Below are 12,896 nucleotides of genomic sequence, written 5' to 3' on the forward strand. Positions count from 1 at the left end.
CTAGAAGTAGGTGTTTGTTTTGTTTTGTTTTGTTTGAGATGGAGTCGCGCTCTGTCACCCAGGCTGGAGTGCAGTGGTTTGATCTTGGCTCAGTGCAACTTCTGCCTCCTGGGTTCAAGCGATTCTTCTGCCTCAGCCTTCCGAGTAGCTGGGATTACAGGCGTGCACCACCACGCCCAGCTACTTTTTGTAATTTTAGTAGCGATGGGGTTTTACCCTGTTGGCCAGGCTGGTCTCGAACTCCTGACCTCAGCCGCCCGCCTCGGCCTCCCAGAGTGCTAAAGTGCTGGGATTACAGGTGTGAGCCACCGCGCCTGGCCCCTAGAAGTGTTTGGAGGACTCTGTAAGGTGAGGCCTGTCAGGTGCTGAGCGCAGAACTGGAGCTCGGCACATAGGCACAGAATAAATGAATGAATAATGAATAAATGAATGAATGATCCCGGGCACGTCAAGCTGCGAGACTCAGGGTGTCGTGTCATCTTTCTGGGCCTGTGCAGACACCAAATTGTAAGACACTGCCTGGCACCAGCGCTTGGGTGCCTTCCCGTGCCAGGCACTGTGCCCGGCATGGTCTTGGCTGATGGTGATGGAGACTGGGTTTTACTTTCTGAGGAGTCTACAAACCCGTGTATCATTTCTACTGGACCCTGGGCTAAGGCTCTTGGTGGGGAAAGGAGGGTTACAAAGCCCAGTGCCCTTCTGCCCCTGCCTCCCACCGGAGCTACCCCGAGTGAGGGGCAGTGTGTGTGTGTTTAGTGGGGAGGGGTTGTAATCAAGGTAACGCCTGGGCAAGGCAATGGAAGCAGATGGAGAGAGAGCACGGAAGACTTCAGGGAGGAGGTGGCGTTTGAGGGGCAAAGATGGGGTGCAGCGGGGGTGCGTTCTGTCACCAGCCATGTTCAGGGGGCCATGGCAGGAGGAGTGGGGAGGAATGACTGGGGCTGAGCGGCAAAGGGTCCTCAAATGCCAGGATGAAGGGCTGAGCCTCTACCCAGAGGGTAATAGGGAGCCATAGCAGCATTTAGAGCAGGGGAGGGGCTTGGCCTGGGTGTTTCAGAGAGGCTGGACTGGGGCCTAGGTCGGAGGGGAGGAAAGTGAATAGTGTCTGGAGCAGCCCAGACAAGGGGTCCACCTTCCTTCCTTCTCTCCACACCACTTGGAAATAACCCATGTGGAGCCTCCCCTGAATCTCTCTCTCTCTTTTTTATTTTTTGAGATGGAGTTTCATTCTTGTTGCCCAGGTTGGAGTGCAGTGGTGCAATCTTGGTTCACTGCACCCTCTGCCTCCTGGGTTCAAGTGATTCTCCTGTCTCAGCCTCCCAAGTAGCTAGGATTACAGGCATGCACTACTGTGCCCAGTTAATTTTTTTTTTTTTTTTTTTTTTTGTATTTTTAGTAGAATCAGGGTTTCACCATGTTGGCCAGGGTGATCTCAAACTCCTGACCTCAGGTGATCCACCTGCCTCGACCTCTCAAACTGCTGGGATTCCAGGCGTGAGCCACTGCGCCCGGCCCCTCCTCTCTATCTCTCTTCTTCTAAAGGCACAGCTTTGCAGATCCCAGAGACTCCTTGGTTGCCCCAGCCTCAATGCGAGAGACTCCTGCAGTCGTTCCCATTCCCTACCCCCCAAGGGGCCTCAGTTTCCCCATCTCTGGCATACACAGGTCAGACAGAAAGGACCCTTTCTCAGTCACCCAGGTGAAGCCCACCCATGCCCACAGTGCCCAGACACTCCCCAGCCCACAGGATCCCTTTGTTGGAGGGATGTCTAGGTCCTTAGGGCACCTCTCCCTTCCCCCTCTCCCTTTTTTAGAGATAGGGTCTGGCTCTGTTGTCCGCGCCGGAGTGCAGTGGGAGCGATCATAGCTCACTGCAGCCTCAAACTTCTTGGGTTCAAGTGATCCTCCCTCCTTGGCCTCCCGACCTCTCCCTTCTTTCTGGTCTTGGTTTGCCCATCTGTAAAATGGAAATACATGTTTTCATCTCATTAATTTGTCTTAAGACTAAACGGGTCAGCAGATGTGGGTACTGCTCCAACATGAAAAATTGTTTCCAACTGCTCCAAACTCCTACTCCGACTCCAAAATTCACTGTGAATTTTCTATCTTCAGTGCAGGCCCAGGATAGCCTTTGGCTCTTCACTCTCCTCTACCCTCGACTCTCCCAGCTCCAACCCTGACCCCATGGGAGAGTTTGTGTCTGGCTCTGTCTCCCCCTCCGCCAGGCTGGTGAAGGGTCCTTCCTGGAGTTCCAAAATTGAACTCAGCCTTGGGGGCCCCAGAACCAGAGAGGCATGGGGCACAGCAGGAATGTTGCTGAAGAAACGGAGAGGAAGGGAAGGGTCAGAGAAGGGACGCGGCAATGGGGAGCCAGAGAAGGTGGAGGAGGGAGGGAGTGCACTCGGCAGAGACCTCGGTGGGACAGATGGAGAGAGGGAGCCGGGAGGAGGTGGGCAGAGCCAGATGGACGGGCAGGGGCGACAGGAGGGGTGGGGTGTGGGGAGACCCAGATCCCCGCCTGGCACGCCTCCTCCCGGCTCGGGCGGGCAGCGCGGGCAGGGCCCGCCTGGGCGTCGGGCGCAGGGCGCGCGGCGCGGGGCCCGAGCGTGCAGTGCGGCGGGTGCGCGCCTATGCGCCCGGGGCGGCCGGGCGGGCGGGCGGCGGCACGTGGATGCCAGCCTGGCGCGCGTCTCCAGGCCGGTGGGTAAGGCGGGCGTCGGGCCGCGGTGGGGGGACTGCCGGGCCGCGGAGCTCGGCTTTAGAGTGGAGGCCTGGAGAGGAGGGGGCTACTCAGCTGGCTTCTCTGGACCAGACCAGGACCCCCTCTCCCCGGCCGCCGAGCTGACCCAGCGAGGGGGAAGGAACCTCCCAGTAGGAGGCGGAAGGTCCCAGGCTCTGTGGTGGGTGGGGGAGATGGGGAGCAGCTGTACCAGCCCCCCAACCCCAGAACAAGGTGGGGGTGGAGGGTTCGGTGTTGGGGGCAGCTTCTCTCCCCGCGGCCACCCCTCCTTCCCTCCCTCGTCCATCTCCAGATTATATTTAAATATCTCTTTTGTGCAAGGCAGGAGCTGGGCTCGCCCCTAAGAGGCGGTTTCCATGGCAACAACAATTGCCAGCTTCCGTGTGGTGAATCAGCGTTGCCATGGCAACCCCATCCTCATCTGCCCAAGGTGCTGGGAGGGGGGAGGAGGTGAGGGCCAACGGAGGTGGGGTGGGAGGGGTGGGGGGAGCAGGAGTCTGGAGCTCCTGCAGGTGCCCCCCCATCTCTCTCCACCTCCCCTGGCACCCCCCTCCCAGCCCAGAAGCTGGTCCCATCTGGTTGAAACCATCTCCCTTCCTGCCTCCAGCCTAGCAGGGTGTGGTACCCAGGTGGAAAGGGCCCTGGTGTGTATGCATGGGGCACGTGGGGTGGGAAGGGGGTCCAGCTAGCTGGGTGGGGGAAGAGCATGGAAGTTTTCCTCTCCCAGGTGGTCAGGGTCCCTCTGAGGGTGTGGCTGGGCGGTAGGAAGGTTGGGCTGGGAGGATTGGGGGTACAGGATCAGGGAGGCAGGGGCCTCTCGGGTTCTGGGGCCCCAAAGGCTGAGTTGAAACTGAGGAAAGCATATGTGCCCTAGACATACATTCAGGAAGGAGGGTGTCAGAATGGGAGAGGGTCTTAGAGAGGGGAGGGGACCCAGAGATCAGGAAGGGCCTCTGAAGCAGGAGGGGCTCAGAGAGAAGAGGGAAGCTGGGGGGCGGGTGGGAGGTGGAAATCCAGAGGGGTCTCTGAGGAAGGGAGTGCAAAAGGAGGGGTTGCTCAGAGTGGAATAGTGGGCATGGAGCTGGGATGGATCTTAGAGAAGGGGTCAGATCACAAGGGACAGAGCTCAGTGGGGAGACTTTGGGGGTCCAAAGATGGGGAGGAGGCCTTATGTATGGGAGTGGGTGGACAGATCACTGAATATGGAGTCCAGAAACTCTCACCCACTCACCATGACCTTACACTAATAACTTCTGTCTTAGACAAATAACAGAAATCTCAATGTTGACATCTGTAGAATGGGGTGAAAATTACACCTCTCTCTGAAGCTTGTTGGGGAGCTATGCTGTGATTAGAAAACCTGGCATTTGACCAGGCACGGTGGCTCACCCCTGTAATCCCAGCACTTTGGGAGGCTCAGGCGGGCAGATCACAAAGTCAGCAGATCAAGACCATCCTGGCCAACATGATGAAACCCCATCTCTACTAAAAATACAAAAAAAAAAAAAAAAAAAAAATTAGCTGGGCGTGGCAGCACGTTCCTGTAGTCCCAGCTACTCGGGAGACTGAGGCAGAAGAATTGCTTGAACCCGGAAGGCGGAGGCTGCAGTGAGCCAAGATCGTGTCACTGCACTCCAGCCTGGCGACAGAGTGAGATTCCATCTCAAAAAAGAAAAGAAAAGAAAAGAAAAGAAAAGAAAACCTGGCACTTTTTCAAGTGCATTCTCTGCTGAAACTCAAAAGTCAGAAGATTAGAAAGAGCACTCTGGAACCCATAAGGCTCAGGGGATGTGGGGATCTATTTCAAGTTTTTCTGACTTGGAAAAAGGTCTGAGAGTAGCACTCATTCCCATTCCAGACGCCTTTCTCTGTTGGTGGAAGTTGGCTACTTCCTTCTGGCCCGCTCTGTTCAGCAGGTTTCTCCAGTTCCTCCATGTGTCCTTCCCCATGTGGGGAGATGCCGTAGTCCCCTGTCTGGAGAGAGACAGAGCAAGACATAGACACTTCCAGCCTGAGGGAGAGGGAGGAAGGAGCCCAAAAGAGTGGGAAGAGTCCCAGCATGGGGGCTTTTAAGATGGATTTTGAAGGTTGAGTAGGAGTTTGCCACAGACATCAGGTTGGGAGAAGGATTGTGTCCCAGGACCAGTGGAGATGCAAATGCCTCCCCAACTCTCACATCCCTGGAGCCTGTTCTCAAATATCCAAAATAGCTCATACCTAGGACTTGGTATGTTGTGAGAGTTGGTGCAAGGGAGAATTTTTTGTTTCATTAAATATCATTTTCAATACCTGGGGTGTAGGACAAAAGTTTCTAGAACAATGAATCCAGATGGCAGGCTACTCCACTCAGGTATGTCCCTACCCAAAGCTCCTGGCATGACCCCACCCAAAGCTCCTGGGAGATGTGGCTAAATGTAGCTACTTTGGTGTATCAGTCAGCACTGCTGAGTAACAAACTACTCCAGTCTTTGTATTTGTTCTTGATTCTTCAAAGCTTGGTCTGGGCTCAGCTCAATGGTTCTTCTGTTGGTTCTCTTGGGGTCACTCAAGCAGCTGCAGTCAGCTGAGACTTAACTGGGCTTAGCTGGATCAGGGTGGCCTCACTCCCATGTGCTGACTGTCAGAGAGGCCTCTGTCTCCATGAGGCCCCTCCTCCTCCTGGGCTTATCCACCTGGCAGTCTCAGGGTTCCAAGAGTGGAAGCTACAAGGTCTCTTGAGGCCTAGGCTCAGAACTCCCACAACTTAACTTCCACCACATTCTATGGGTCACAGCCAGTCACTTGGCCAAGTTCAGGTGCCAGGAGTGGGAAAATAGACTCTAGTTCTTGATGGTAGGAACTGCAAAGTCACATCATATAAAGGGACTGGAGGAACTGGGCCTATCACATTTGGGGAAGCAAGGAGGCTTCCTGGAGGAAGGGATATTGTTGGGTTTTGAGGGCTAAGAGTTCGCCACACAGTTTCTGCTGTAGGCGGGACCATGTGTCATTTGCTTTGACTGGGGTGTTAGTGGAGTGGTGGGGTGCTGAGGGCTGGTGGTGGGAGGTGGGCAGGGCTGTCCCACAGAGCTCAGGCAAAACCCCCGCCCACCACACCCCCACTGCGGAGCTTGACTTTTCCCTTCCCCCTCTCTCTGCAGATGGCGCGGCCAATCCAGGTGAAGCCTGCGGACAGCGAAAGCCGTGGAGGTAGTTGTCATCTCTCCGTGGCTGCCTGGCTGGGGGTTGGTGGAGGAATGGGAAAAGAAGGAAAATCTCTTCCTTCCTCTCTCCCCCAAAGGGGCAGTGGCCGAGGCCTGTGGATCTGGGACTGGCCTCCCTGCCCCAAAGCATGCAGCAGTTGCATGCCTGCTTACACACCCCTTGGTGGGGGGAAGAGGCAGGTTCCAGAAAGCAGAAGGGGCCATGTCCATAGTCCCAAGGGAGGATGCGGGGTCTAGCCAGGTCCAGCTGCCTTCCCCTGAGTTTCAAATACCCCACTCCCTCCAGGGTACAATAATTGGAGGGCTTCAGACACAGACGATGGGGGCCTGAAGGGCTGTGGATTGCTCTCTGGGGTCTCTGTGTGCAAATGTGTTTGTGTGTTTGTGTGTGCATGCTTAAATGTGTGTGTATGAGTGTGCACACCTGGCATGCCTGTGTGCAGATGTGTGTGAGTACATGCACTTGTGCATTTGTGTTTCTGCAGCTGGTGCACATAAGCACACATGTGTGGTGTGTGGTGGGGATGCCTTCCTGCCCGTATGTGCGTGTGCCCAGCCGGTGCATGGGTGTGTTTGCACATATGTGCATGACTGTTCTAGGCTGGGCATGTGGGCAGACATGCAGGCTGGGGCCAGTGGTGTCTGTGTGGGGCTGGACCTTGGTGTCAGGGCATGCCCATGGCAGGAGCATACTTGGCTGTTCCCATGGGACCCAAAGCTAGTCATTCTTGGAAATTTGTATATTTCCTCTCCATCTCAAGCAGAGACTGAAAGAGGGCAGCCAGACTTAGTTGAGTGGAGGTGTGGGGCAGGAGTGTTAGGACGTCTAGGTATATGTAGGAGCCCACTAAAGGCCCTCTGGGATGGGAGCCCCTTTCACACTCTCCACCCTGGCTGCCAGCGTGGGACAGGGAGTAGCGAGGTAGGGTCTGTATGTCTCCATCTTTGTCTCTATTTCTCTGTCTCTCTCTCCATCTCCCTCTGTATCTCTTTCTCCTTTGTATCTTCTCTGTCTCTTCATCCCTCTTATTCTCTCTCCGTCTCTCACAGTCTCTCTTGCGCGTGCTCTCTCTGATCTGTCTCTCTCTCTCCCTGATTCTCAGTGTCTCTGCTGGTTTCTCTCTCTCCCTCCCAACCCCATGAGTGACAGCTGCCGAGAGCGGTTTCCATAGTAACCCAGCTCACCGTCCCTGGGAGATGAAGCCACCGCGTTCCCCATTACCAGGGAGCATGCAATTACCCAAGGGGGCAGAGCTCATACAGAAGAGGCTGGCCCAGCCCAGCCCCACCCGTCAGGGGGTCCAGCCTGCCAAGGCCCCTGGTCCTATGAGCACGTGAACCCTCACTCTATTCCACAGATGGTGACTGCCTGGCTCCTCTTGATCCCGACAAAGTTGGGCAGGGGCCTCTGCTGGGCACCATGAAAGGGCGGGGCTCATCAGTGCCTACCTCCGCCTGGCAGGTCCGGGGGCAGACAGAAAGACAGACGGGACCCAGGCCCGGCGAGGCAGCTCCTAGTCCTAGTACTCGGTGCGCGCTCTCTGAGTGCACCAGAGGGAAAGGTCATCTCCACCTGGAGGGGGAGCAGTGGAGCAGAGACCCCAGAAGACTGCAGGGAGGGCATTTCAGGCGGGGGCGCCGCCTGGGCAAACGCCCGGAGATGGGACCGTGCAGGGCCCGTGGGAGGGTGGAGAGATCCGGAGCAGGGAAAGGGCGCGGCTGGGTCCTCCCTCGCACGCGCAGAACCGGAGCCGGCAGGGCTCGGGCGCCGCGTCTTCCTGCCCTGCCGCCTCCACTCTGCTGGAGGGAGAGAAGGATCCCGGAGGCCCTCCCGGAGGCCGGGGACTCGGCTGAGGTGGGTGTCGCCGCCCACAGGGGACCGGAAGCTGTTCGTGGGGATGCTGAACAAGCAGCAGTCGGAGGAGGACGTGCTGCGGCTGTTCCAGCCCTTCGGGGTCATTGACGAGTGCACCGTGCTCCGGGGGCCCGACGGCAGCAGCAAAGGTGACTGGCGGGTGCCGGGTCGGGACTGCGAGAGGGGCGGGGCTAGCTCTGGGGGCGGGGCCTGCGGGGAGGGTGGGGCCTGCAGCATGGGGAGGAGCTGGCTCTGGGGAGGGACCCTGGGGAGGGGCGGGACTTCTCCAGGGGTGGAGTCTGTGGGTGAGGCTGCAGGGGCGGGGCCTTGGAGAGGAGAGGAATTGTAGGGACGGGATCTGGGGAGGGGGTGGGGTTCCAGGGTGGGGAGGAGCTGGCTCTGAGGATGTAGCCCTGGAGAGGCCCGAGGCTTCTCCAGATGTGAAGTCTGTGGGTGAGACTGCAAGGGTGAGGTCTTGGGTAGAGGAGGGGCTGCAGGGAGGGGTGAAATACATAGGGTTAGGAAGGACTGGCTCCACGGGGAGGGGCCCTGTGAAGGGTCGGGGCTGAGCATGTAGGGGGTGGGGCTGGCCAGGTGGGGCGGGGCCAGGCCCATAGGAGGCTGGGGATCGTGGGGAGGGGCTGGTTCACAGGGGTGGTGTGGAGCGCAGACTGTTCCCGCTTGATCCTACCTGCATGCTCTCTCTGCATGCCGGCTCTGGGGACGGGCCCTGAAGAGGGGCGGGGCTGCGGTGGGGTGGGCGGAGATGCAGAGGCGTGGCCTTGGGATGGGGCGGGGTCTTGAGGAAGGGCAAGGCTTCTCCAGGGGCTGCCTGTGAGTAGGGATGCAGGGGCGTGGCCTTGTGTTGGGGGGGGTCTGGGGGAGGGGCGGGGCTTCTCCCCGGACAGAGTTACCTGTGCCCTGTGATCTCAGATTCCTCCACCTGACTGTTCGTAGAACTGTTTCCTCCTGGTTCTGTCTATATGATTTGTCCATATGACTGACTGGTGGTCTCTGGTTGTGTCTGCCTGTCTGGCTATCTTCCTGCCTGAGAGTCCAATTGATGGTGTCTGTCGGTCTCTGTCCACAGAGCTCATCACCTGGGACCGACTCCACTCTGGTCTTTCTTACCTTACTAGAACTGAATGTGTCCGATGGTTTCAGACCATTGCCTAGTTCTTCATTTTTAAAACTGAGGGCTGGGCGCTGTGGCTCACGCCTGTAATCCCAGCACTTTGGGAGGCTGAGGTGGGTGGATCACGAGGTCAGGAGTTCAAGACCAGCCTGGCCAAGATGGTGAAACCCGTCTCTACAAAAAATACAAAAATTAGCTGGGCATGGTGGCAGGCGCCTGTAATCCCAGTTACTTGGGAGGCTGAGGCAGAGAACTGCTTGAACCCGGGAGGAAGATGTTGCAGTGAGCTGAGATCACGCTACTGCACTCTGGCCTGGGCGATGGAGCGAGACTCCAGCTCAAAAAAAAAAAATTGAGATGTCTTTCACGTCCCACCATATTCACCCTTTTAAAATGTACAATGAAGTGCTTTTTTTTTTCTATTCATAAAGCTGTGTAACCATCACCACTATGTAATTCCAGAACATTCCACCCCTCCCCCCACAATATGGCTGGCCCTTCCATAGTAATGTACCAGTCTGGAGCCAGGTCCAGTGACCTCTGTCTGTTCTATGGACTTTGTCCGTGGGACTGTGTATGCATTCACCTGTGTCTGGTGGTCTCTGTGTATGTGACTGTCTGTCTGCATTAGCCTGTGTCTGGTGGTCTCTGGTGGTGGTCCGTCTGCTTGTGTGGCTCTGTCTGGGTCTGCTCAGGTCTGGCGGTTGATAATTTCCATCTGTCTGGCTCTGGTCAGAAGGGTCTGTCTGGACCTGCACATGTCTCTGTGGACTCTGCCCATAGGACAGTGTGTCTAGCAGTCTGTCAGTTTAACTCCGCATATCTGATCGTAATTATCTGGACCTTGGTCCCTGTCATTTGTTCTGATGGATGGGACCTCCTCCCTGGTGGTTCCCAGCCTTGCACCGTCCATCTGGTTGTGTGCTTCACAAACTCTGTGACTGACCGTCTAACCCGCTACCCGGATGGCTGACTGACTTTCTGCTGGACTGAATGAAGAAATGGCGGGCTGGCTGGCTGTGTGGGTGACCGGCTCTTTGTCTAACTCTGTGGCTGTCTGTCTGTGCGATTCTCCTCCATTCTGACCCTTGATCTGGCTGATTGTCCAGCTGTCCGTCTGAGCAAATGGCTGGCTGTCTCTCTGTTATCAACTCTCTCTGGCTGCATGTGTCTGACACTGGCCATGTAGGTCTCTCTGTCCCCTCTTCTGTGGCCCCCGCTCAGCCAGTCCTGTGACCCCATCACCCTCTTCTTCTCTTGGAGCAGGCTGTGCTTTCGTGAAGTTCTCCTCCCACACGGAGGCGCAGGCGGCCATCCACGCCTTGCATGGGAGCCAGACCATGCCGGTGAGTTGGAGCTGCCCTTGGCCGTGGGGGTGGGCATGGGAAAGGGGTGAGGGGACAGGGATGAAACAGGCCATATTCCTACCATTTCTGTCACCCAGTGGCCCCAGCTGTCCTTCAGAGGGGGCACAGGTGGAGAAAGAGGCACAGTCCCTGGCTGTGGTCCCTGGAGTGGGTATATGCGTGTGAGTGTGTGCAGATGTGGAGGTGAGTATGCAAGCGAAGCTTATCCAAGCACACACATGGATGTATTACAAGTGTGTATGTGTTGGTGAGTGTGCATGTTTGGGTGTGAGTGTGCCTGAGAATGCATGCATGTGTGTGTGTGTGTTTGTGTCATTACTACTAGGCGAGTGTTATGTGAGTGCTGTGTGCACGAGGGTTGTGTGTAAATATGTACGGAGAAGTGTGCCATTGTGTGCTAGTGTAGAGATACTGGTGCATGTGCATGTGTGTATGTGAGCACACGTGTGTGTTTCTGTGTGTGTGAGCATGTGTGTATGCCTGGGCCATGGGGGAGAAAGCACATGTGTGTGCATCTGCACGTGTGTGCCTGAGTGTGAGTCAGTATTGTGGGTGATTGTGTACGTGTGTGAGTGTATGCAGGTCTGTTTGAGTATAGGTTGTGGGTGTGTGAGTGTGTATATGTGTACATGTAAGGATGTCCTAGAGGGGATGACACCCGGGTTGGATTTGCTGAGGCCAGGAGAGGCCCTAACAAGAAGAAAGGCTGCGAGGTAGCAACAGGTAGCCCAGAAGAGCCATAGAAGATGGGGCCGCAGTGTGAGGGTGAGAAGCCTGGACTTTCTCCTACGGCAGTGGGGAGTCACAGATGGTTTAGAGCAAGAGAGGAGATGGGCCAGGTCGGTTGCAAATATCCCTTTGGGGCCAATGTAGAGGATGGGCAGGGTGCAAGACTGGAGGCTGGGAGGCCAGGGAGGAGGCTGGGCCAAGGTCCAGCTGAGGGAGGAGGAGGCCTGAGCTGGGGCCTAGTGGACAGGGAGGAGGGCTGATCAGAAAACAGACAGTAGGGTGAGAATGGATGGGGGGCATGTTGACTCACTGGTTAGGGAGGGATGGGGATTGGGGACAGGTCCCAGGGTCTGCAGCAGTGAGAGGGTGGGGAGGACCAAGGAGGCATTGGGGACGGCCCTTCCCCTGAGGAAGGAGTCCCCAGGAGCCATCGTCCCTGCATACACATCTCCAAATCTGCTACAAGGAAGATGGGGCCTGAGAGGAACAAGCCTCCTCCCTCAGTTCTCAAAACCCAGGGGAGGGGCTTAGCTCAGCACAAGGGCAAGTGTTCCCAAGCTCAGAGATGTCCCAGGACAGGGCTGGTAGGCGTCTGGAGGACTGAGTTCTCTATCAAAGGGGGCATGTCAGCGAAGACAGGGAGGCTACAGGGTGCATCCTGCTGGGAGCCAGCTCATCAGGGAGGAGCTGGTCGAAGGGAAAAATATTTTCCTTCTTCAGCCTGAAAGTTGGGGTGTGAGCTGGTTTCTGGGGAGTGGGAATGGCCTCCTGGGCCCCTGACCCCAGGCCTCTCTCTCTCTCTTTTTTTTTTTTTTCTGAGATGGAGTCTCGCTCTGTCGCCTAGGTTGGAGTGCAGTGGTGCGATCTTGGCTCACTGAAACCTCCACCTCCTGGGTTCAAGTGATTCTCCTGCCTCAGCCTCCCAAGTAGCTGCGATTACAGGCATGTGCCACCGCGCCCGGCTAATTGTTGTATTTGTAGTAGAGACAGTGTTTCACCATGTTGGACAGGCTGGTCTGGAACTCCTGACCTCAGGTGATCCACCCGCCTCGGCCTCCCAAAGTGCTGGGATTACAGGCATGAACCACCGTGCCCGGCCACCAGGCTTCTCTTGACACTGATAACAGGACCTGTTGCAGCGTCCTGACTGCACAGACAGACACTCCCTTGCTCACTGCTGCTTCGACTGCCCAGGGCTGCCTGTTGGTGGATTTCAGCCCAGCCCTGTGGCACCTGGACAGCCATGGGGTGGGACAACAGTCACATGGGTTTCTGTCTGTGCTTCAGTAAAGCAGGGCCCCCTGTCCGCACCAGTAGCTACTGTCCGCTGTCCACTGGGTGGATGGGCTACAGGTTCATCTGCCTGCACAGGGCACAAAAATCCAGGGCTGGGGCCGGGTGTGGTGGCTCACGCCTGTAATCCCAGCACTTTGGGAGGCCAAGGCAGGTGGATCACTTGAGGTCAGGAGTTCGAGACCAGCCTGGCCAACATAGTGAAACCCCATCTCTACTAAAAATAAAAAAAATTAGCTGGGCGTGGTGGCAGGCGCCTGTAATCCCAGCTACTCGAGAGGCTGAGGCAGGAGAATCACTTGAACCTGGGAGGCGGAGGTTGCAGTGAGCAGAGATTGCGCCATTGCACTCCAGCCTGGGCAACAAGAGCGAAACTCCGTCTCAAAAAAAAAAAAAAATCCGGGGCTGAACTCCCTTGAACTCCCTGCTAGAACTCCCTGCTAGCTCCGGGGAACGGGGAACAGAGTCGGGATCATCTACTTGTACTGCGTCGTTCCTCTCGTGTGGCTGGAGTCTCACCTGTTCTCAGGTGTGGGTGGGAGTTGGAGGGTCACCCGTCTGTGCCCCAGTTGTT

The 12,896-nt window shown here is 56.7% G+C and overlaps 1 protein-coding gene across 23 annotated transcripts in view; it reads left to right on the forward strand.

The window, feature by feature from the left end:
* CELF5 (CUGBP Elav-like family member 5) overlaps positions 1-12,896 on the forward strand; it is a 77,756-nt gene that overhangs the window by 47,472 nt on the left and 17,388 nt on the right. For 8 of the 23 annotated variants that reach the window (XM_030936000.1, XM_030936009.1, XM_030936020.1 and 5 more), the window contains exons 3-5: positions 5,881-5,929; positions 7,819-7,947; positions 10,200-10,279. In XM_030936000.1, coding sequence (XP_030791860.1) covers positions 5,881-5,929; positions 7,819-7,947; positions 10,200-10,279 — 258 coding nt within the window. Of the gene's footprint in view, positions 1-5,880; positions 5,947-6,070; positions 6,081-7,146; positions 7,154-7,804; positions 7,948-10,199; positions 10,280-12,896 lie in introns of all 23 variants that reach the window. The other 15 variants (XM_030936005.1, XM_030936016.1, XM_030935999.1 and 12 more) reach the window with 3 other exon arrangements.

The sequence above is a fragment of the Rhinopithecus roxellana genome, chromosome 8 (assembly GCF_007565055.1).
Source record: "Rhinopithecus roxellana isolate Shanxi Qingling chromosome 8, ASM756505v1, whole genome shotgun sequence".
Taxonomy (NCBI): domain Eukaryota; kingdom Metazoa; phylum Chordata; class Mammalia; order Primates; family Cercopithecidae; genus Rhinopithecus; species Rhinopithecus roxellana.